Source organism: Aythya fuligula, chromosome 13 (genome assembly GCF_009819795.1).
Source record: "Aythya fuligula isolate bAytFul2 chromosome 13, bAytFul2.pri, whole genome shotgun sequence".
NCBI classification, from domain to species: domain Eukaryota; kingdom Metazoa; phylum Chordata; class Aves; order Anseriformes; family Anatidae; genus Aythya; species Aythya fuligula.
The window spans coordinates 3,334,552-3,358,953 of NC_045571.1; the positions used below are offsets into that span (position 1 = coordinate 3,334,552).

Sequence of the window (24,402 nt, forward strand, 5' to 3'; positions counted from 1 at the left end):
AAAACCCTCTCTTTAACCTTAAGAAAACAAAATGAGAAAATTGGCAAACTTAGAAATAAGTAACTTTGATCCAGCCAATAATGACTTGCTAAATTGTATCATCATGTCAGAAAGATCTGAGTGTTGAGTTCTATCAGGGAATTCCAGTTACCATTGTAAAACCTTCCTCAGAGTCCCCTGGAAAAAATCTGTCTGGGTATTTAGTTCAATCTTTAGTATTATTAGTGTCATAATTCTCTGTTACTGTTGCTGTTGCTGTCTCCCCACCCCCACCTCCCCCTTTATTCCTTTTTATTCAAAGAAACAAGCAAAGAAACAAGCAAGTCCCATGTGATACAGCTAACCACACAACTCATCCCTACCCTTTGATACTACATATTACCCCCACAGAGTTGATTCTTCAAAGCCATTGACTGGGTTTGAGGAGCCAATTTCTGTTAATTTTAATGGGGATTAGACATCCATCCCCTGAGGCAGCTTTGCAAAATCTCCACCAGATTCTTTATGGCTCTTCTTGGAGGCAACAAAATGTTTACCCACTTATGGAGTTGCATTTCCCTAAACACTGCTAGCGTAAAGTTAGAGATCATCTTACTTCCTCAAGTGTAAAGAGCACCATTTCGCCATTCAGCTAAATTTGTAATTCATTACGATTGTGTCCTCTTTATAAGCCAGTTTCAAAAAGGAAAGACAGTTTTGGAAAGGAGCTAGTAGATCATCATTTTGGCATTCAAGAAAAATCATACCTTGGTGTTTGACATATACCCTGTAACAATTCATTTATATCCTGTTCTGGATGTTACAGTGACAGCTTTCTTCAGAAAACTGATTTCCTTCCATCCTGCTCTGAATGACTTATTTAAAACGTATTTCATTTTACAAATGCTGGCTTTCAAAACAAAATTACTGAACCAGGGGGTGTGGAAGGAAGGGAAGAGTTGCCTATTCCAGCGGAACAACAAAGCAGCAAACTCAAGTACATTTTCTATTCCCTGACACACATACCCTGGCAATAGTCTGGATTCACTTTCATCCTTCCATCTGAATAGACTCTGGGAAATAATATGATCAAACCTCAACTCTTTATGTTAGGTCAGCTTCCTTAGGTATCTGTTCTGCAAACATTTCCTTTGAAAAAAGCAAGAAGTTTGCCGTGTATATAAACAGAAGTATCCTTAGTTACAGCAACACGGACGGCTGCTAAATTATGGTTAAATTGTCATTGTTTAATTTATGTTCTGTGCTGTCTTCCATGTATATATCCCTTAGTTATGTTTTTGTCAGTTGTGTTTTTTAAAATGTATTATAAATCTGTATTTCCCTCATAAACGAGTCTGGAAAAGGGCATCTGCACTGGAAACTGGTTTTAGTGACTTGACACTTTGGCTCTTTTATGTTGTGAAACGAGTTTTAATTTTCTTAACATAGGCCAGGCATGGTACATAAACCTCTTCCCCCCAGGGAGGCTTTTATGTTTGATTCCTTTAGTGGCAAAGCTTTTGAATTTCTCCCCTTGATTGACTTGATTATGATCTTCCCAGTATATATCCTTCATGTTGATGAATTCCTGGTAGGGATCCTCAAAGGAGTTTACAAGCCTCAATGCTAGATGAAACAGAAGAATTAAATTATCCCTGCAAAAGCTGCTACTAGTGAAAATAGGAAGTTGAATATTAGTGCTGAAGATTTATTTATTCCCTGGGTGTCTAATTGAGATACCAGGGAAAGAGTCATTTTTAGAGAATCGGTGCTCTGAGGTTTCTGCCAGGTGACTGAATCTGCACAAGCTCAGCCCCCGGTTTGGAAATGCGGGCCCCAAACCCTGTCAATGTGTCCTGGTTTGCTCTTCTCTTGTGCTTTGTTAACGTTGGAGTCTAACCACCTTTGATGAACATCTTCTACCCATTAGGAGAGCAGAGTTGGTAGAATGTCACTGCTATGGGGAGCACCTACTCCAACAGCCCGTGAAGAACTAGGCAGTGTGTAGCTGCCCCAGGGACATCGTACAGCCCTGGGTACCCGCTCTGCTAGAGAGGATGCTGCTTGGAGTACCTACATGGCAGGCAATGCCTGGCTTCTGTTTCACAACATATTGCCTCAGAAAAAGGTAGATTTTGCACTAGGAAATGTGCCCGAATCAGCTGAATGTGGTTGGCTTCCTTAACAATGAGCTCCTGCAGGTCAATGGTGCCCAGCTTCCCACCAGCAGCTCGCACGGTATGAAGGAGTGGCTCAAGTCACCCTGAGCTCACCTCGTCCAATGGCACAGAGCCAGCCACGAGCACTGCCCCGACCAACCCACTCCGACTCTTTGCTGGGAACACAAAGTGCTGCTGAGAATGCCTGTGATGAAATAAGGGTGATAAACAGCATACAGTGCCTGCGTACCATATCTACCCATTACGTACACGTTTGTGCAGGATAGATGTGCCAGGGTACTGGGAGATGGCATCCCTAGGGCTGAGGCAACTGCAGCAGACTTGACAACTTTGGAATACACATGACAAGAACCAAAACCAGGGCAAGATATTTTGACCTTAATATAATTTTCTTTGTTGGGTTTCCAGTCTAAAAAAAGACTCACTTTTTTTTAGGAAGAAAGCCTTTATTGACTCTGTCTAACACTTAGTAAACCACCCTGATCAAAGGATGAGTAATTTTTGGCTCTCAGCTTTACAGTCTTTTGTCTTGATAATATAAAACTTCTTGAAAATTCACACTTTTCTAAGGTGGATGATGCCAAAAAAAAAAAAAATAATAATAATCTAGCAGAGACTTAAGAAAATCTGGCAAATAAGTGATGGTAATTCTGTGAGCTGCACCTTTAATCGTAAGATGCTTGTTTGAGCAAGAAAGGGCTGAGAAGCATTTCCAGTAGGAGACTGGAGACAGCCTGACCTGCTTCTTCCCCTTTTGTGCTTTCACACCCATTCTTTGGTTTTTCTTCATGTAAAATAAATAGAGATGATTGGAAAAGGAAACCAAGTGGGGAAAAGCAAGATGAATATTGTATTTTTCACATACAAATACATTTTTTTGCCCTCATCAGAGACTATAGCTGGAGCTTTTTCACAAACCAACTCAGACTGGAATTAATAATAAAGAAGTGGAAGGGCAGACAGGAGAGACAGAGGCATAAGCTGCCTGAAAACAAGCATAACTTCAGGCCTGGACATCCATGTGTGTAAATTCTTTTCTAAACTCGTAAAATAGAAATAATACAGAAATGAAATACAGGAAAGCAAGAATGCCTCCGAATGCAGAGCTCCCTTTCCCTCATGCACTGGCTGCAAGTCTCTCAGCTGCCATTTGTCATTGGTGTTAGAGCTGGCTGAAAAGTTTCCAAATTTTCTGAAAACTGTCATGACCTCTTTTCCTGACTTGACAAATACAGAGATATTTTTTCAGGGTGGGGAGAAGTGTTATTATCATTAGTGAAAGCGAGTCTCTTTTTTTAAAAACTGTTTTAGTGGTCGTTTCTATTTTGGTAGATCTGTGTGTATGGAAAACGATGCCAGAATGCTAACAGTGAGTGCTGCCAGGAATCACTGCTGATTTCTCTCTTTCTTGCTCTCCCATTATAAAAGTGAGATGATTAGGGGTTTAATTATTGATTCTCTCATTCACATCAGTTTCTAATCTATATTTAACATTCTGGACATCAGTGGTCTTTTGCGGTAGTATTTTCAAAGACTCCGTGCTGGCAGAAGAGATTTTTTAATCAGTTTTGAATTTGCTGCTATTCAGTAGATCAAAGAAAGAGAACAGCAAGGATTAGTTAAGATCTTGGGGTGTAGCTGGTTCCTGGTGGTAACTTTTTGATCCTGACCAAGTAGCAGGGTTACATCACATCCAGACCTGTTCTCCCCAGGAACCTCTTGCTGACTTCTGTGTACTGAGGCAAACCCGTGCTACAGAGAACTGGAATCGTTTCTCCCACGAATCAAAGGTTACTAACTCTGTAAATGGTTCCAAACGGAGATTGGAAAGGATCTAAGACAGAGCTATATTTTTGGATGGCAAGATTAATAAATGAATGTGAATCGCATAAAAATAATTTCAGTCAGAAAGCTTCAAAGTTAGCCACGGATTTTGGAATTTGCAGTATGAAACAACATTTCTTCAGTTGGTTTCTGGTGAGGTTCTGATGTTTTCAGAGCTTTGTAGATATTTTCAGACCAAAAATAAAAGCAATCCGATGATTCAGATAAATTCTGGGATTTGCATTCTTTGGAGTGAGGCCACAGCGAAGGTTGAGATGTCCTGTGCATTGGTTTCAACGTGTACTGGGGATCATCTGCTTGACGGCAGGGAAACTTGAGCTGTGAGAGCTGAAAGCTCGGACTGGTGGATGTCTGCCCCCTGCCCCCTTCCCCAGGGGTCGTGCCACTGCTGTGCCATGCAGGCTGTTTGTGAGCGAATTCTGGCAGTCGTTCTAATGCCGTGCCCAGGTGTGCGGCTGTGAATGTTTCATAGTCCACTCTACTGGCTGTGCTGGAGGAGGGATGTCTGGAAATAAGGTTCACCCTGCCGAAGAAGTATGCCACAAATGGGAGCCAAGACCACAGCAGCAAGGCTGGCACGCACACCAACGGTAAAGCACTGCACAGGAGGCTGCTTAAGAATTTGCAAAGCCAGTTGACCAGAGCTGTTCAGCAAGGGACAAGACAAGAGTCGCTTGTGTAGGGGTTTCTTCACCCTTTCTTTTCCATTCTATATCCTTCCCACTTTTGCCATCTGCTCAAGTGTAAAAGTTCTCTTTTTCCTCCCCCTTTGCTTTCTTCCTTCTTACCACCTCCTGTCAGGAGCGAAGCTCTCCATGTCTCTGTCCTTGCACTGAGGAAAGCAGAACAACCCCTGACAAACATCCAGCTCTCTGAAAACTACGAGTGCTTTGTGGGAGCTTCAGTCATTGGTTTGCTTTGTCATGTTCTTCAGGCTTACTTTGTAGCAGCCCTTGCCAATAAGATGGCAGAAGACCCGCTTTGTTCTTCAGTAGCCTTTAGTGCTTTTGAGTTGTTTGCCAAAGCTAGTTGAATTTGTAGCAAAAGAAAATAATGAGGAAATATGCAGATGAGGTAAGGGAGAAGCTTCAGGGACTGGACGAGAATGTAGATGAGGGATATGAGATCCTGGGAATAGTCAACTCTAGCATGGCTTTGACTCCATTAATGAGTGTGAGTGGAAAAATACATATTTATTATCGTTTTATGGTGTAGCATGTTAACAATTTAGCTGTCACCTAGAGGCAGTTTCCCAAGTAGCAGAACGGGCTAATGGGACTAGTGCTTCAACGTGGTCCTGCTGCACCTTCAGCTATGCTCTCTTTTTGGCACAAGCTTATTCAAAATGATCATCTATCACCACTTTCTTTCACTGATATGATCAACTGCATGAATAAGATGTTTGAAAAGCAACGTGCTTTGCTGTCTGAGTGGCAGAGGAACTAGAAGGCGAGGCGGGTTGCCAAACATAAGGGAAATGCGAAGGCTGGTGAGCAGGGAAGAGGATTGGGGTGAATGGACCAGGGCTGAGCTATCTGGGCAGAGCGAGGAGCAGAAGGCTGAGTGCAAAACAAGGGGGCAGCTCCAGGAGTAAATATTGTACGGGGCTAGGGGAACAGCACAGAACATTGGCATAGCTCTCTTTCCCCACCCCATTCTCCTCGGTGGGCAGGTGAGCTGTCTCTTGAGCCATGGACAGGTCCCCGTGCAGTGCTTCGTCGCAGTGAGAGCATATCGTGCCTGTGGGGCCGTGGGAGCCGGTGAGGACAGCGAAAGTGGGAGCGCAGAGTGCTCAGGCTTCGGCTCTCGCAGGATGTCACGGAGATACTCCCCAGCTGTGGTACGTTGGCTGTCCGTTTTCTTCACTAGCTTCCAAATTTTACATGGAAAGTTTTTACAGGGACAGAAAGCTTAGCTTTTTAGTAAAGAAACTCAGTCTGCACAACTCTCTGACATTCCTGAAAGCTCTTCTACCGTGTACTTGGGTATGTTTGGAGCGTGTACATCGCCTCCACTGATCTGATTCCCAGGGCCCAGTAAAATGGAGTGTATTTCAAAACACTTGGCTTCTGTTGGGTGGAGGAGAAATTAATGATAAATGCCTCCAAAAATTGAAAGCTTTAAAACCTTCAGTCCTTTAAACCCCAATTCCCATTGGTGCTAGCTTCCCTTTCATTGCAAGATAATGAACCTTCACTTCTGTTGTGTGTCCTCGCCTTCAGTGTGCTTCTCTGCATAGCTCCCGTCGTGGTCAATTAGCTGGCAGGAGAGGCCCACAACAGCAGAGACCATTGCTTAATTGTTATTGTGGGATCCTTATGAAACATGCAATTGCTGGGGCTCATTTACAATTCTAACACATCCACTGCACCCTGCATCAGGAGTCCTGTGAACTGGACAAAAGTTAGAAAGTGGCAGCGCTGTTTCTGGCCAAAAGCTCATTAACATAGACATCTCCTGCTAGTGAACATCACACAGATGACACAGACAGCTCACTCCAAACGAGAGACATTCTTTTGTTCCGCCTTACTAAGGCTTTCAGATAAAAAGAATTCGAGGCTACTCAAAGGGACAGCTGTGATATGAAGGGAACAGGTTTAAAATAGCTCTCAGAGGCAGTAAATGCTTAATGATCAGATCTTTCATTGGTCTTGGAACATTTGAGGAAACTCAGCCAGCTAAAATTTTTGTTGATTACTTTAACAGAAGCCCTTTGTTCATATTATCATGCAGAATAATTAAGCCAATGCAAGCAAGTCCCCTTAGCTATACATAATTAAAATGTTAGACTGTGATTAAACAGATTGTATTGGCACAGGGAGCACCTATTCACTTCATAAAAGAGTCCAATCACTGCGTTAAACTTCTTCTCACCTGAGTTTATTTGTTATTATTTTTGAAAAATGAGTTTAATACAAGACAGATAGTGGAGGGTGTGCTTCCAGTGAGGAGTTAATGAGATCTTATAATGGAGGAAAGAGCTATAACCAAAGTATTTAGTCTATAGGGTGAAATTCAAGATGTGGAGAAAAGCGCATCTATCAATTTTACTGTACTTAAAAGTTCATTCTGCAGGGATTATATCCAATTTTCTCATTTCCTCCCTGATTTTTGGCATCTCCAATGCTTGGTTCTCCTGTGTTTTATTTGTTTTGTTTTGTTTTTGGTTTGGTTCACAAAGTCTTGTTTTACTGGAAATCTCAGAGAGGAGAATAGGTACAAGAAGGTGTCCTTAGGTCTAGGACTGGAAGAAAGTTGGTAGGGAGGAGGCACTTGATAGAAATTGTGTCATTTTTATACAAGGAAGAAGTCTCTATTGGTTTTGACGAATTTTGTTGTCGTTGTTAATATATGTTAAGTAACATTTTACTGACCAGTAAAGCAGTGGCTTTAAGATATGCTGCCTATGGAGGCAACCCCTGAAGAGATCCTGGGATTTATTTTGACTGCCTGACATGTATTAGACCAGAGAGATTTTTATTTACAAACAGGGTCCTTGGATATGTTATTTGTGATGGAAATAAAAGCTAGACTGGACCTTAAATGCTGTGTTTATCCCATTGCACCAAAATAGAACTGAGTGGCGACTACTCTGTATTCTCTTCAGATTTAATCCTCTGGGCTAAGCAGCCCCCTGGAAGCCTCTGCTTGGAAACGTGTCACGATTTCACAGGTTGTTCTGCTGGCAATGAATGATTTGCAATGGCCCTGAAAACTGCAATTTAAGAAGAAACTGTGAAGATGAGAAACATCGCTCTCCTTACATTCAAAACAGACAATGTCACATTTCTTTATTCTTTATTTTATTTATTTATTTATTTTTCTTTTTAATTGTGCCTTCTGTCCAGATAGGAGTGTTTATTCCTCTGTCTGGTCAGATGTTCCCCTACTGTGCTAACAGATTGATTTCTGCCGTGTGACCTGATAGCTTACTTTGAAATCCTACTTGAGGTATCTTTTCTACCAAGTTTCACAAAAACCTTCAGAGTTTATCATGACTTTGATGTGGATTTATGGAGAATATATTTTAAGGGAGCAGTAGCAGGTAATGAGGTTCTGGTACATTTGAGCTGTGCAATCAGAGATCTGGCAAACCCCATTTGCCTGCTACTGGATTCCTGGCTTTAAGAATCTTCCATCAGACCAGTTTTGCTGGAGCTTCATTTGAGAAGTACTGTTCTAGCAAATGCACCTTTCAACACTGTAATCATTAACAAAAAGATAGAGCATCTCTTAAGAAACACACTGCTTGATGGAGAGGCCAGACAGCAGAGCTCCAGTTTTGAGCAATGATTAGTCAAGTGCAGTTACGGAGTTGTCAGGAGTTTCTCTGCTCCTCAGTTTCTCTAGGGCTTGCTTAACTTCCTGCTTGAAAAATGAATTATTGGTGGCTACGTTTTGTTAGGCAGTCCATGTATTAATACCAGCTATGGTCAACATGAGCGCAGTAGTTATAATAGCTGTCTCTTAATAAGAGTGATCTCATCATGGGCATCATTCAGATGGAGTAAATAATTCCCAACACGTACTGACGAGAAAGAAACTGGGAGCTCGTTGCAAACTGATGTCATGGGAAGAGCCCACTCTCTTCAGCTGAGACTCATCAGTGCAAAGGGCTTTAAAAAGTGTCTGACTTTAGGCTGGGAAGAAAACACAGAGTGGGAGAAGCTCTTTTAAGTTTGTAAGTCTCTGGATAAAAAGCAAGGCTTTGGCCCGTGTTGTCAATTGAATCTTTCAGTTAGTTATGACTGCAAAATAAAAGAGGCTCTAGGCTGAATTTCCTTTGAATTCATAAGTAATCTGCATTTTTTCCTCTCGCTTGTTAAAACAATCCATAATTTATAAACTCAGTCTTTCAAACAAAATAGCAGCAGGGTTTTTATTTCCAGAAATTTAGCACATTTGCTGATGCTCAAAATAACTTTTTTTTTTTTTTTTTTTTTTTTTAATTTATACTTGGTTATAGTCACTTACATGGTGTGAAGTGAGTGAGAAAGGCTACTGGTTGGATTTGGTTGCATGATTTTACAACTGTTTTGTATTAAAATAAATGGCAAAGTTAAATTTAGTGGATAATCCTTCCTGATTGTAAACATTCCCCAATGTTTTTTAATGCTGTCATTTGGCCATTTATTAAAGGATGCCACTGTCTGGCTAGATCTAAAAAAAAAAAACACAAAGGTTTTGTGAGACTTCGCTTATGTGAATAGGTAATATGGCATTCACAGAAAGGAAATATTTTCTAATAGCACAGAATTGAAAACGTGATCTCAGATACAAAAATACAGCTTTCTGGAATGTATTTTCACTTGAAGCTGTACATAATATATGTATTTTTTTCTTAAGTATATTTACAACCAAATCTTCCTTTTTCTAGGAAGAACTTTGTGACGACTGATTAATTGATGACTACTGTCTATTAGTTTATGAGATGTTTATGTAACCACGACTATAAATTCTACAGATAATTTCACTTGTGAACAAAAAGAAATGTCCCCAGGTCTCACTTCTCTTGTTTGATGCTGCTGCGTCATTTCCCATTCCATCCTGAGACCACTACAGAAAGTTTGTACTTGAACTGCATCTTTAACATTGTACAGCTTGGCCATGCTGCACAACATTTTAATAGAGGAAATGAAAATAAATACCATATCGATTTCAATCTAGAAGTTTTAACAGGAAAGTCTGAATCTTCCCATTTAGAGATGTGGAGCAAAAAGATAGACCAGTACATAAACTTTAAGCATCACTTGACTCCTATTTAAACCTCTAAGCTGAGGCCCCAAATCAAGTTGATTGATTGCCCATCCTAGCTGTTGGCAGAGGGGAGAAGGGAGCTGGGGAAGAACAGATTAAGGTACAGTGCTGGCTAAGGACCACTGCGGCTGGGAATCTGTTGGTGAAAAGTGTAAAATGTGCCTTTGGTACACATGAAACACTACAGCACACTAAAATGTGGTTGATGCCATTATAGTGTGTCAGTGTAGGTTCTTCAGGGACTCTTTCGTATAGGGATTGGGAATTTTACTATTTACTTCAGTGGCAATAGAGCTCAGTTTTAATTTATGTTGGCCTGAGCACACCTGATTTCTTCGTGTTGCGATTCTGAAACAAACAGGAAGAGAAAGAAACAGGAGAAATAATTCTGTAGGAGATCAAATTGATCTTGGTGGAGAAATTAACTAATTACTGGTGCTGTTTGTGAAGCAGTTAGCAGCACTCACAGCTTAGGGTGATGTATCTCTTGAGCTGAGGTCAGCTGAGGACAGAGTGTGAGTTTTTTCCTTAGAGTTGTAGTGAAATCAGGCTTCTTGCCTTTTTTGGATTTACTGACCTAGCGTCCGGTGCGTCTACATGAAAATCTGCTTTCTCGTGTTGAACTCAATTACTTGCTTTTGCTTTGGATGCTTTGCATTCCTGCTCACAGTTGGGTTGGTGTTATGTGAGAAGGGCAGGGTTGTGGGTTCATGTTCATATACTCCTGTGGTTGCAGACGTACTTTACCCAAGAAGTAAAATGGTCCAAAACCTCAGTGGAGAAGATGAAGACATTTCTCAAACCCCAAACAAAAGCAATAAATGGAAATAAGGATTAACTGTGTCAATTTTCACCCCTCCCACAATAAATCTCCAAAATCTTGGCTTTTATCTTAGATGGATAACACAATAGGCACCAGAGCACACCAATATTACGCAAATACTTCATGTGCTATCAATTATTTTGGAAGTATTCATCATCTGAATTGTGAAATGGTTTGACCTTTTTTTCCTAATGGAGAGTGTATGAAGATGTGAGTCTTAGGCTGTCACATTCTTTCTCCTGTGCTTGTGTAGGTATGTTTAAAAGTCATTTCAGAAGAGCACAGCACCAACGAGGGCTCTCCTCTTGGTACCCTGCCACTCCTCATTGCTCTGTAGAGTCCTGTGGAGTCAGAGATGATCTGCAGTGCATGACAGGCAAATAGGAGTGAAGTGAGACATATGATTGTTTAGTGCAGTGCTAAAAATCACTTGGATGTTATGAAATCAAGAGAATACATCCAGTAGGAATGCAGCTGTGCAATCCTGACTGGTAGTGACTCTCAGTCCACAGCTCACACCTCTCAGCCCTGGAAAAGGGAGCTGGTACAAGAGGAGCTTGGAGCAGAGTGGGTATGCATGCCTGGAATGCGTTCTCATGGAAAGGATCCTTGCAACAGATGCCTTGTTAAAGTTAAATGGTGGCTAAGATTAATTTGCAGGTTATGAAAAAAAAAAACACACAGAAATCAATTTCATGAGGAATTTCCAGAGGCATCTTGAATTTCAGATTTTATGTACTTACTGATTCACAGGGATTTACTGTGGAACCACTTTGAACAATCACCTTTCCCAAGGCTGCTATCTCTGTTTTAGTTAAACTACTAGCCATGTGTAAGTTCATGTTTTACACTTCTTTCTTAGGTTCATTAAGACCATCTCTTTAGTATTTAGCACAGATCGATTCCATCAATTATTCTGAGCTTCAGAATATATATTGCACAGAAAGCAATATGCCCTGGACTGTTCTCTCAGTTGTCACTGCTTGATGAATTCTTTAGTTGGAATGCGTGTATGGTTGTCAATGCTTTGATTTTCAAGATTAATCATGGAGGGTAGGTGAAAGCTAAACTAAATGTCGTATTTCCCAAAAGTCAAACATATCTCTGAGCAGAAAATTTCTGTGTTGAAGGTTCTATGCTCTCTCCCCAGCATACTGTTGTTGCTTTACAGACAAGTCCTGAAAGCAAACAATCATGTCTCCTGAGATTAACCAATTTAAACAAACTGATAGTTTGAGCATTGGGCTGATCCTTCTCATTTGTCTCTTTGCACTACCCAGGTTGTGCTATTTCTCTTGATTTTCAGCTTAGATGAGATGAGTGCTAGTGTAAGTTGATTTGCAAAAGTCAGCAGAAGACATTCCTGAGAGAAGACCTGGATGAATGAACTAGTGAAGTGCTGGGGACACAGATGTCCTGCTGCAAGCTTTGTCTGGTTTTCAGACATACTGAACAGTCAGGGCTCAATGTTGATCCTATTGATACTGAATTAGTTGAAAGAGTAAGCTTTTACTGCCTTGGTCTGAAACAGATTTAAATAGGAGCAAGATTACCACTCCTATGGATTAAACACTGCAGCATATTGCAGCCATGAATTAATTGTAGCTAACTTGTCTGTGGTGGACTATGCACTCTTGCTGAGCTCAGAAGGCCTCCCATGAATGCGCTCCCCAGAGCTTGTCAGGCCTGGCTTGTAAGGGGCTGTAAGTCACAACCTCTCTTAACCTCCAAATTTCTCTAAGGTTTTTGATAACCTGGGGTCTTAGGTGCACTGCTGGTGCACCTGGTCCCTGTGGTTTAAGCTCATGCTTGAAGTATTAAGGACCTGGGTAAGTGCTGAAGCCTTCCTTTGCACTCTGTCTGGCAGTCAAAGTTTTGAATCTAAGTTTTTTGTAACTTAATGTCTGATCCCATGTCATGCAGCCATGCACATCACCCAGCGCTGCAAGCATGTGAGGCTCCAGCCTGCTGTGAGGTGACAGCAGCAGGGCTGCAGGCAGGAGCACTGAAACCCAGTGACCCAGCAACATCAGGCACAAAATGTCTTGCTTTATTAACAACTTTAAAGTTTATTAATTTATAAAACCAGGTCAAAGTGATACAAGTACATAAATAAGTACCGTAACAGACATACATCCCACGAAGAGAATTGAAAGCATGATGACACTGTATTTTATTATCTTAAGTGACCAGAACTGTAAAAATGCAACACTGCATTTTACTAAATGATACTTATGATTTTTTTTTTTTTTGCTTTTCTTAAACATGTTTATTATAAAATAAATACACAATCTGGACTCCACTGGTCCTGTCAGAAATACAAAAAGCTGGTTGCCTTCTTATTCTTCTTCTTAAAAAAAAACACAATACTGTACACTTTCCACTTAGTCTTTGTTCACCAGCTACTGCTACAAGCAGACTACGCCCATGAGGTGAGAAGACAACTGCTGGTCTTCCCACCTGATCGCGACAGTTCCTCAGAAAGTCTTCCTTACAGTGTCTTCACCAAAGGATTAATTCATGACTTGTTAGAAGATTTCTAGTGAAATTTAGCACTTCTACAGCACATTCCAACCCAATAGATGCCGCATGCTGTGGGTGTTGCTGATTCCAAGCTGCTGCTTCTACAGTTAATTACGTTGCATGAGGTCTCGGGGCCTCGGTTAGGAGGCTCTACACCCCTCCCAAACACCAACACAGCATTTATGGAGGCAGAGGCTGGGATCCTACAGAAACTTGCTGGGATGATTCACTTAGCTCTCCTGTTATGAACAGTGGTATGGGCCTTCTAATGGCCAGGTGCCCATTAACCAGTGATGTTGGTGTCCATGCCCAGTGGCCTGCAGGGCGTTGTGAGGAGAGGCCAGGGCTGCCCCAGGCCTGTCACAGTAAGGGCTGGCTGGTTCCAGCTGCCCCACCACAGGGCCCCAGCTGGGCCCAGCAGTGACCCTGGGAACACCTCGGGGAAAGTGGATTTCAGAGAGGGCAAAATGCTGCCGGCAGCGAGGGGGGTGGTGTGAGGAACGGCCCCAAGGGCAGGGCAGGACAGGCTCCAGGCCCGGAGCTCCCTGTGGGCTAAGGGGAGCCCGTGCTGGAGCAGGTCTCCACACTGTGGCTCAAGGAGGTTTGGCTCTTACTGATAGCAGGCAAGAATGTTTTATTACTGCAAATCTACCTGAATGCTCCCTTTTTAGTATGTTTTCCTGTTACACAGTGGGCTGAGTTGAATGCTTGGCAGGGAAAGAAATGTTCCTATGCGTTATCTGTGCTCTGACCAGGTCTAGGGACAATGCGGTGGTTATATAGAGGCAAGATTGCTGAGGACTGAAGAGCCACAATGTCCTGGATCACCCTATGTGTTATTTTCTTAGTTCCCTTCAGCTTTTCTGTCACTTTCTGTCTGTCCCTCTCACTTGCTCCCCTTTGCTGAGAAGCCCTGCGCTGTGCTCCTACCGATGCTGCCCGCGGCAGAGGCAGGCTGGGCGCCATGAAGCAGCCTGCCCGAGAGGCCTGCGCTGAGAGGGAGGCTGCCAGCATCCCCTCAGGGTGGCGAAGCTTTGCCTGAAACAGGCTTTGGCTTCTGGCATTCAGCACTCAGCTCTCTCACACCTCCATCCCTTTAGAAATGGGTACACCCCTGCAGTGCTGTCACTGGCAGGATGACAAACCTCAAAATCCTTGCTGTCAGTATTGACTTCAATCCCTATGAAGACACAGCCCCTGGCTCAAACCATTTCCATAAAGCTTTGTTTCCTAGTGTGTGTATGAACAGCAGTATTCCTTCCTTCTTGTGGAATAGAAAAAGGGGACAAAAGCAGGCAGAGTCACTTGCTTTGTGGGAATTAATCCAACACTGCAGCCATGAGGCAGTGCAGCATTTCGGTGACTCACGTTCAGAGAAAACCGTTTTTAAAGTAATGACCTTATACTTCTTTTCTTTCTGGAGATGGGAGCCACATTTCTTAAACACACTGTAGACATGCTACACTAAATTTAAGAGTATCTCAAATTTCTTTTTCACCAATATAACACTTTTCACAGATCTGCTGTGTTCTAGAGGCTTGCTGTAGCTGTTTGATATTTGTCACGGGAGAGGTCTGTCCTTGAAGCCTGAGAACTGAGAGGCCACCATCAGAAAAATGCAGATTAGTTTTGTAACAAATGAGAATAAATAAGTTAAGCACTGTGGCAACTCTAAGGAGTTATTAATTGGGAGGTTTAACCCTCCAGGAGTTTTGAAAGTGCTGCAAGTACTTCACCACCTTCTTTCACATCACTGCAGAAGGCAGTTTATCAGCCAAGGCTGTGCATTAATAGGGCCCAGAAGAATGAAGTTATTAGGGCTGTGATAGGGAGCTAATACTTACATTTTTGAGAGAAGTGGGTGGTGGACACAGTGAAAACCACTTAAAAGCGAACATTTGCTCAAGTTGCTACAAAAATACAGTGATTGTCACTAACACCTGCTGTTCAGTTTATGGACTCAGTTTGCTCAACTACAAGACATCATCCCAAAGGCAGGCTGCTTAGGAGTTTGTTAGTTTAAATCTGTTTTATATGTCTCCAACACAAGTATTTTATCACTTGTATTTTTCTTCCACAACTAAAAAAGATCCGTGAGTCATTTCAACACCAGAAATGGTATAAACTCGGCACAGGAAATAATGCTCTCCATAGCTCCTGCACATTTATTAGGTGTCCTTCTTTTCGTTAGTTTGAATAACTTGCCAAATAATAATAATAAAAATGTTCTGTTTTCTTTTTTTTAACTAGTAAAGAACTGCAACTCGGGGAAAGTACAGTCTCTCTTTCTCCTTCTTCCACCAGTAATACAGAGACTCATAGTCTTCTGGAGGAGATATTTGAATTGGTTGACACAGACCACTACACATAAAGCAGCAGATTTGCTGTGCATGATGTGAATAATTACTGCATTATAGTTTTGGTTTTTAAGGCAACTGTTGACTTAAGCAAAATAAGCCTGCAGTCCAGCTGCAGATCCAAGTTTTCATAAGTTTTCTTGTGTTTCTCCCTCCAGTGCTGTCTCCCTTAACAGTGACCCTTTTCAGACTTCTCAAGGTACAAAACCTTTACCAAATCCTCGAGCTCAGTCCTGCACACTCTGCTTTCACACATTTGGCTGATCTGAGCTTCTCCCTCGCTAAATATTTTCCACTGGCCTGAAAACAAAAATACAAAGGAGAAAGATACTGACTTAGAAAGGGCATAGGGAACTTTGGAGTCACAAGCACTCTTCAGACAAACTGATTCATAGTGGTCAAAGAGAGGATGTCCAATCCTCCCACGGAAAATATTTGAAGTATCTTACAATCATGTAACATATTCCATGCAAAATAACTTTGTTACAAATAATAAACAAGAACCTGAATATTATCGCTTTCTTTAACCAACTAGTACTATAAATTGACCCTGTTTATTTCATCCAGTTATGAAAACAGATCCTCTGCTTTATGACAGAGTAATTTGAGACTTGAAATCTGATGGTGAAACTAAGTATTTAAAAGTCAGGAAACAAGTCGAAGTTTTTCATGCAATATGAACTCTGTCTCTCTGTCTATAATACAAACTGTATTTGTTGGATATTAGTATTTCTGTACGGTTTTGATAATTTTAATAGGAATGCCTGATGTCTTGGTAACTAGAATATGATAGTACAGATAACAACATGTGTAGAGAAGGCTGAAAGGAAAAAATTAGGAAACCTTCTAGATGAAAAGGTGCTTACTTCTAACTAAGACTGTATTACCAAGAACCAAGTATTCCTGGATAAAATACTTCCTTGCATAATTGGACCTCAGAAAAAATGTCAACTTTTAGTGCAAAAGAACTGGGAACTGTAAATGTCTATACCTCAACTAAACTGTCACATTAAGTGTCATATCCCAAGCTGGGTGAAATACAAAAAAGAAATTGAATCAAGAGTGATAAATAAATTGCATAACTTTTCAAAAGACAGATTTTAATAGTAAATATGTAACTAAGAACGTAGGAAAGGCTTCTTTCAAATATAACATAAATATATATGTGTATATATTTATGTGTATATATATGTATATATATATTGTCTTAATTAAAGTCCAGTTGTGCTGTTTTACTGACATCAGCCATATTTCAGACTTATAGCAGCACAAGCAGAAAACAATCTTGTATTTTCTCAGAACGTTAGGAGACTAACACAGCCTGGACATGAGTTTTTGTTACATGCATTTGTATTTTAAATTGCCGTATTTTGATTATTTAATTTTACACATATTGATGCCATGTATTGGAGGAAAATGAGTACATCTGCTTGGCTGTGTTGAGTAACATGGTATGTTTTTCAAGGCTGTAATTATATGGACAATAGAAATCTGACGAGGTCAGAATTTTACTTACTAGGGGTTGTCCTTGTTATCTGCTTGAAGTAGGGAAGTTCTTCAAATTCCCTCTTGGTCACTTTCTCAATGTAGAAGTGGCGCAGAATCCCTTCAGCAAAGAAAGGAGAAGTGCGTGTTACTGGAAGCGCGCCTGTTGTTCTAAGCCTGGGTTGCTGCCCGGCCTTTATGTGGAATGACTGCTGTGTCGAGCCACATTGTGAAATAATCCTTACCGATAATGTGGATTTTCAGCCTATTCTTTTTGACTCTGTTTGCTACCCCAGTGTTTATCTTCTGTGGATTTATGATTGCAGAGAGTTTCTGAGGGGTGTGAGAATTAGCTGATTCTTTTCCAACATAGCTGAAACCTTCCTTAGTGTGAGTAAATGTAAGATTGCAACAGAAGCCAAAATCCCAGTGTCTTGGATAAAAACAGTATCATTTTGTTGTCAGATACCATTTTGCCTGTCATGAGTTAGCAGACAACATCACTGTCAAGTCATCACAAGGCTTTGTGGCTTCCTGAACACACAGAGTAATTATTAACCGTCAGCCCCCCTGGGACTTCTTTGCTGCTCACAGCTGGGGTTTGGCTTTGTGCTTTGAAGTGCATTCTGGATATGTATCATCTCCATGGTAAGGGCTGCACTACATGAGGGTTTCCTATGAGGATCACGTGCTTTTTGCTTAAATTGGATAAAGTAGACAGGATTTTGAGGGAGCTGGAGGTAATAATTTAACCACACTAGCTGTTCAGGATATGCAGAAATGCATGGGCTTCTGAAAACTTTTCAATTTCCTTCTAGCTTTACAAATTGATCTACTAAAAGATACTGCTTCCACCCTTAATACATTTCTTGCCAATATTCTAGAGCATCATGGATGTAGGTACATATTGCTGAGGCTGATAGGGCAGACAGTGATTTCAGTGGCAAGCATGTGGGTCCATCCAAACAAGAACCTCCAAACACTTGCTTCAAACCCTACTGTCCATTCCTCTGCAATAAATTACCAGGGACATTACTGACAGCTGATTAGGTTTTGTGTCCAGGAGTTTGCAGAAGTAGAGCTTTGGGTGTTATTAATGGTGTTTGTTCAGCAAAGTGTATGTTTGACATGGTAGTGATACCCTAAATAGCTAGAAGAACAGCAGCTGCAAGATGCTTGGATTTTATATCGTTCTGGGATTTTAATGGAAGACGATACATGTTTTAAAGAAAGAACCCACTCACCCACTCAACTCACCTTTTCTAATTGTCCACACATGTATTTCTATTTGGGGTGGCTTTTCAGTCTCTACTGCAATTTTTCTGATGGTTTCTCCTTCCTCTGTGAAAATGGATTCATAGACGGGAAATGTCTCTTTCCCACAGAAGTAATCTTTGTTGTCAAAGCTTTGACTTGGCACTTCTTCTGTTTAAAAAAAGCCCAAAACACATTCTACAGCTGTAATCAAGTCTTCCAGAACTTACTTGGCACCAACAGCCAAGCAGGTTTAGTTTAAAATTAGAATTTTCATAGAACCATAGAATATCCCAAGTTGGAAGAGACCCACAAGGATTACTGGGTCCAGCTCATATGTTCACTTGTATGGTCTTTCAAATCCATCTCCAGCTAAGCCCCAGACATTCAATAATGTTCTGTTCTGCTAGGTTCTGATTGCCTGTCTGTGGTGGCGAGACAGTATTTGTATTTATAATCCAGTTTTGTAACAAAATATGTTGTACGGGTTTGTGAGACTCCTCATGATCTTTGAACTTGTTGTCCATTTTTCAATAACAGTAGAAGTCTCAGAGATAATTAAATAACAGCGAAAATCAGTGGTTAGAGAGGATGAAGAGACCCAAAATATTGCTTTGTTGAGGAAAAGGGCAGGGAGAACCTACTCATTTTGCTCAGCAGCAGCCAGCTGGCTGGTCAGCACACAGGGATGTGGCCAGCCAGGAGATCAGTGCATGCCTGGCTAGACACAGCACACGTTATCTCATGACCACCTGGGAAAGTCATAGGGCATATAAGTGGAAATTGTCATTATTCTGATGCAATTGGAAGTTGGACAGGAATGTGAGAGAGACGGTGCAACTCAGAGGACAGATCAGAAGACATTCAGCTTTCTGAACAATTGGTGCATAGAATCTCCAAAAGACGGTAACTTTCAGTTTGCTCTTACGTTTTCCATTGAAGCCTGTTAGCTAGTTTTGCTGACTATTCTCATCTCAGATGAGTTAAATGCTGTGTGTCTCAGATCCGCAAGTACCCAAAAGAGCCTAAACACACATCTCCTTCCAACCTACTGCCACTGCATTGAGCTTTTTCCCAGCTAGCAGGGCTAGCAAGAGAAGTGCAGTGTGTGTTCTATGAAGGATTTCCATACGCAACTGAACAACTCATTTCCTTAGAGCACTTCCACCCAATGCATCACCAGCTAAGCACAGAAATGGGCCATACAGATTAGAAAAGAAGTTCAAAGGCACAGGAGGGAATTGGATGCTCCTTTACTCTTTTTATCATATGCAACACACCTGATCATTTGGCAGACCACCAACAGATTCATCCTATTAACAGATTTTTCACTAGTTGTAGGCACGTCAACGGAAGTTTAATCATTACTGCAGTACAGAGACTTAATGCTCAATTTATGATACGTTAGTATTTATTTTAAGGATTAAATTATATAATTGACACTATTCATTTTGTAGTCAGAATTTTTGAGTCCTTCTGGTACATTTTGAAAAGGAGAAACAGTATTAGGTCCATGCAGATTTCACAAGCTAGAAAATGCTTCGAATGTTCTGAGAATACTGCAGTGGGGGAAGGATGGGAGAGTCTTTCGACAGTAACGAACTGTCTGTGTATGCTTCTATAATTTTCTCTTTGGAAATGTGTGTCAGGAAGTCATACTAACAGTAGAGAAAAAGGCAGTGACTGATGAGAATGTATGTGCCCCACACAGCAAGCCCCCCCATTTGAGGAACAGCAGCTAACAGGAGGGCTGGCCAGGCAGCTCTGCCTGTCCCACTGTGATATCTGCACACAGGTTAGAACAGTGGGTACTGCTATTGCAGTTTTCATCAGATCTTGTGACCAGAAGGCTTCAGCCAAGACCCTTAACATGCACAGAAAAAAGGTGGTCTGTGATCAACTCTTTGTTTTACCTGGACAGACTTTACAGCATTTTCCTTCTACTTTCTGAGGGTATTTGCAGGGATATTGTTCTGGACAATGAATTTTCTTACATTCTTGTTTGGTGATGTTGCAGGTGCACAACACACACTCCACGATTCCAAAGGCCCGGAGGTTAGGGTGCCAAGATTCACCATGGGAGTATGTTTTGCCATTTGAAACACAAACTACAAAAGAAGAGAAAAGGAAAAAGAAGTACAACTGGAAAAGGTACGTTCACTGGCTACTCCTCCACAAATGTTCATTTAATTCATGCACATTTGTTTAAAGCAGTGTCTCCCTCTATCATTTGTTAGTGTCTCTGGCTCACTTCACCGCTTGTTAACTTCAGTCGGAGTTTTGCCACTTCAAATGAGTCTGAGCCTGTGATCACTCATTTCTAAGCAGATTTGCCTTGGTTCCAAATCTGCTGATGCCAGTGTCCATCGCTCTTTTGAGGAGGAGGACATTGAAGGTCAACTATTTGACTAGCTCCTCTCCACTGCACACATTTCAGTTGTGCATCATTAAGCAGCTTAAAAAACTAATTCGTTCTTCCCCCTCCTGCTCTTAGTCCACACACAGGACACAGCCTGCTAAATTGGCTCTGGTTTCTAGAATTGAATCTACAGCTGGCAAAATCATGACATTTGCTACTGAGTCATCTGCACAACTTCTCTTAGCGTTAGCTGAACGTGGCTTTTGCAGGGAGAGCCATGATATCAACAGGGTGGATTAGTGCCACCTGGACCTTATTTCACTTTCATGTGGGACTTCCTGCTACAGAACACAGAGCAAGACCAAGGGAATGTTGCAAAATGAAGTTTGAAGTCCAATGTGGAGATGTGTGTGTCTATGGGTATATAGGGACGTTTGGCTTTGGGATTCACAAGAAAACATTAACTTGAAAGGATGCACATGGGACTGAAATTTCATTCAAATAACGTCTAAGCATCTCAGAATATTTTTCATCAGTGCCTCTGGAAGACAGAGAAGTACAGCTTGCAAAAGGAGAGTGGAAAAATCCATACCTGGTGGAAGCCGGTTTGGGTCACCCTGCAGTTAATGGGAATTATATCACTTTACACCATGTCTACATTTGTCCTATAAACCTTACTTCTTTCTTTTTAAGTATTTTATAAACACAAAGAAAAATGCAAACTAATCCTAACAAGGTGAAAGAAAGGGCACTGCCAGATTTCTAAAAGCAACTAAAGTGAAGCTGGGCTATGTTGTAAATATTTCCAATTCTTCTAATATGCCATCATTTTTATTAATGCTTTTATTTGTAAAATATGTTCCTATTTTGCCTGTAACTTTCAAAAGCAATTTAATTTTTATCTGTAATCTGAAATTTACATCTAACTGGTAACAGATGTGACCAACTGGCTTATACTTTTACTGAGTTACTGAGATTTATGGTGAGTGTTCTTTGTAATGTATTGTCTTTCATGGGGTTATGCTATCATTTGGTTTATAATTTGCTACTTTTTAACTCTTTCTTAAGACATGGTTTTGTTTTAGAGGTGGAAAACAGTTTTTATTCTCACATAAAAGCAAATAATCTATTGTCTGTATACTGAGAACATGAGAGAAAAACCTGTAAATGAGATAAAACTAGTAAGTACTCAGCAGGCTCCTTACATGCTTAAATACTGTATTATTCATTATATCTATGCGTGCATAGATTGCTTCCCCAGCAAGAGTTCTCCAGATCCTTTATGGACATAAATATTTCCTGACAGGGGAAGAGATACCACTTGATAGAATGTAGATACATTCTCTCTGTTTCAAGGATTTATTTAGCACAGAACAGTTAAATGAGTACTCTGAGGTAGCAGATGAAGCCTCCAGTGGAAGCCCAAATACGGCACATAACTTCTAGCTCCCAGGTGCCCTGCTTTCAGTACTCTTCATGTTCAGAATTATAAACCTGTACCCATGCTATTTCACATAATTTTCATTTCAGGGTAATTGCTACGTGTTTATTTTTTAGCTTGTTGAAATATGTCTCAAGGGGCATATGCATTAATTAATAAAATACTTGTTAATTACATAAGAACAAAAGAAAATACATGGTCAGCATTCCGGTTTCCATCATGGGGGTCACTCAGACACTCTCTAGGCAGCAAATGTCTGAAGCTGTGGCAGTTACTCTACTGCATCCAGAAATATGCTACTTGTCTGTACGCTTTTTATTTGCTGAAACAAATCGGTTAGAAATCTCTTTGATGATGTCTTCATGTGTGAATTACATGTCAAAGATATTGCACTGTGTGGAGATTCCTGCTCCTAGATTCAGCATAAAACACTGGCATGATCTGAATGTTTTTTCATGGTTGTTCAGGTGGATAATAAAGATCCTATGGCCAACATTCCTTCTGTTAGTTAATACCTTAAAAGATTAGTTGGCCCTAATACAAGGGCTTTTAACTCTTTGTGGGTAGTTTCTGAGTGCGTACTGGCTGGTATTTGTGGATAGCTGCTTTTCTGAACATGTACATTTCCAGCTATTTCTTTTATGGCTTCTTAGGCCTGTCCCTGCAGACCTCTAGTGACTTAGGTACCCCCCGCCCCCAGGAAATGAGCATCCTACCCTTTGTACTGCACAGCACCTGCTGTCCCACAAATGGGAGAATTGATATTTTCCCTCTATTTTTGTCTGTTCTGTAATGCAGCAGGAATCCATCCTGTTTGTATAAAGTTTGGCAGATGGGCAGTCCTGCTGTTCCCATGATGTGGTGTGTCTCATATTATCAGAAGGCACTAAGGGACTCACTCTGGTTGACTTTGCCTGGTTACAGTATCCAGTCTAGGCTAATTGCTTACTTTGCCTCTGCTGTTAGACACAGGGGAGAAGTGCCCCCTGCATCTCAGACAACTGCCTTACGGTGGGGGGAGTCATGACATTTTCTTTCTTGAGAATAATTTAATAAGCCTTGGAGGCAGAAAATTCCCTGATACTATGGCAAAGGTTTATGGTCTGAGATTTCTGGGGTAGTTAAAACACGTGCTTTTTACAGCTAGTAAAATTACAAGATAGGAGAATGTAAAGAAAATAACCACTGTCTATTCCCTACTGGACAAGTCACCATGTGAACCACCCAGCAAATCTAAGGGCATCATAGTGTCCTTTCTGGCTCTAAGTGCTCGCTTGGCTGCTCACAGCAGCACGTGTGCTCAGAGCTATGCAGCACCATCCCACAAAGTGATTCAGAGAGCAGCACAACAGCGTGGTGCCTGTGCAGAGTGAAATGCACTGCAGTATGTGCAGGCACAACTGACCTTAGTCAAGAGCTGATTTCGTATCCTTAATAGTTTGTTGCTTTTGCCTTTCTGTTTTGCATTGAGTCTCTTGATACCAGTGCGAATTTCCAAGGTTCTGCCGTGTATTTGGAGGATTCTTTCTGAGCTGTAGGGAGGTGCCTGACCCAGGGTAATACCATAAGAAGTACTCATCTTTACCTCGTCCGTGCTTGTGCTTGTTGTTGATGACAATTTGTACGATTGTTCCAGATGCTTGCTGGGGATCTGGCAGGACTCCGCGGTTACTCCTGGCACTGGGAAACCGAGGCACATTGACCACCTGCCTGGCGGAGCTGGGCGACAGGTCGTAGTGGGAGCGGTGGTACGAGTGTCTCTGTTGGGAGACACAAAGGGGCAGGCAAGTAAATGTCTTGCGCCAATGAGCGTGGTGAAAGAAGCTGTACTACAATCTTAATGCAGGCAGTGGTTGTTGCCACCACCACCATCAAACAGGCCTCAAAAGTACTGAGTGGCACCATACAAATAAAGGCCATACAGGTTTTGCAGCTAGTTAACATGGCAATGAAGTCACCTGCACGTACACAGCTGGAACTCAGCTCACCACGCTCTGCATTCGGTCTAGGTGTCTGTATCTACGTTGGGCATCTCAAGTCCCTGATCTAGTCAGTGCACTGGGAAGCACTTTTAGAACATGATTCATCTGACCTGTTGTGGATCTCTACATCATGAGGAGATGAATCACATTGCAGAGGAGCCTATTTCACTGTTTATTAGAGATGGAGTTCAGGGCTAGACATATTCGTTACTTATGTCTGTTTCGAGATTAGATAAGGATAAGTGAGCCTGTCTAGTCTTCCTCATCAGAACTGCTTTCTCCTCGGGCTGCAGCGGCAGAGCACACATGCACAATGACCGTCCAGAGCCTTGTTTGCTTGCAGCTGCTCTGAACTCTCCTGCAGGGCCAGGGCTGGCCGACTTCACACAGGCTGAGCAGAACCTTGCTGGAATCTGT

The 24,402-nt window shown here is 41.5% G+C and overlaps 1 protein-coding gene across 2 annotated transcripts in view; it reads right to left on the reverse strand.

Annotated features, from left to right (window-relative positions):
- Positions 1-12,822: 12,822 nt before the first annotated feature.
- The window catches only part of CHRDL1 (chordin like 1), a 43,420-nt gene continuing 31,840 nt past the window's right edge, over positions 12,823-24,402 (reverse strand). For both annotated transcript variants that reach the window (XM_032196258.1, XM_032196259.1), the window contains 5 exons: positions 23,589-23,763; positions 20,117-20,311; positions 18,207-18,374; positions 16,981-17,070; positions 12,823-15,764 (listed from right to left, as the gene is read on the reverse strand). In XM_032196258.1, the coding sequence (XP_032052149.1) occupies positions 15,634-15,764; positions 16,981-17,070; positions 18,207-18,374; positions 20,117-20,311; positions 23,589-23,763 (759 nt within the window). In that variant the 3' untranslated portion in view covers positions 12,823-15,633. The remainder of the gene's footprint in view (positions 15,765-16,980; positions 17,071-18,206; positions 18,375-20,116; positions 20,312-23,588; positions 23,764-24,402) is intronic.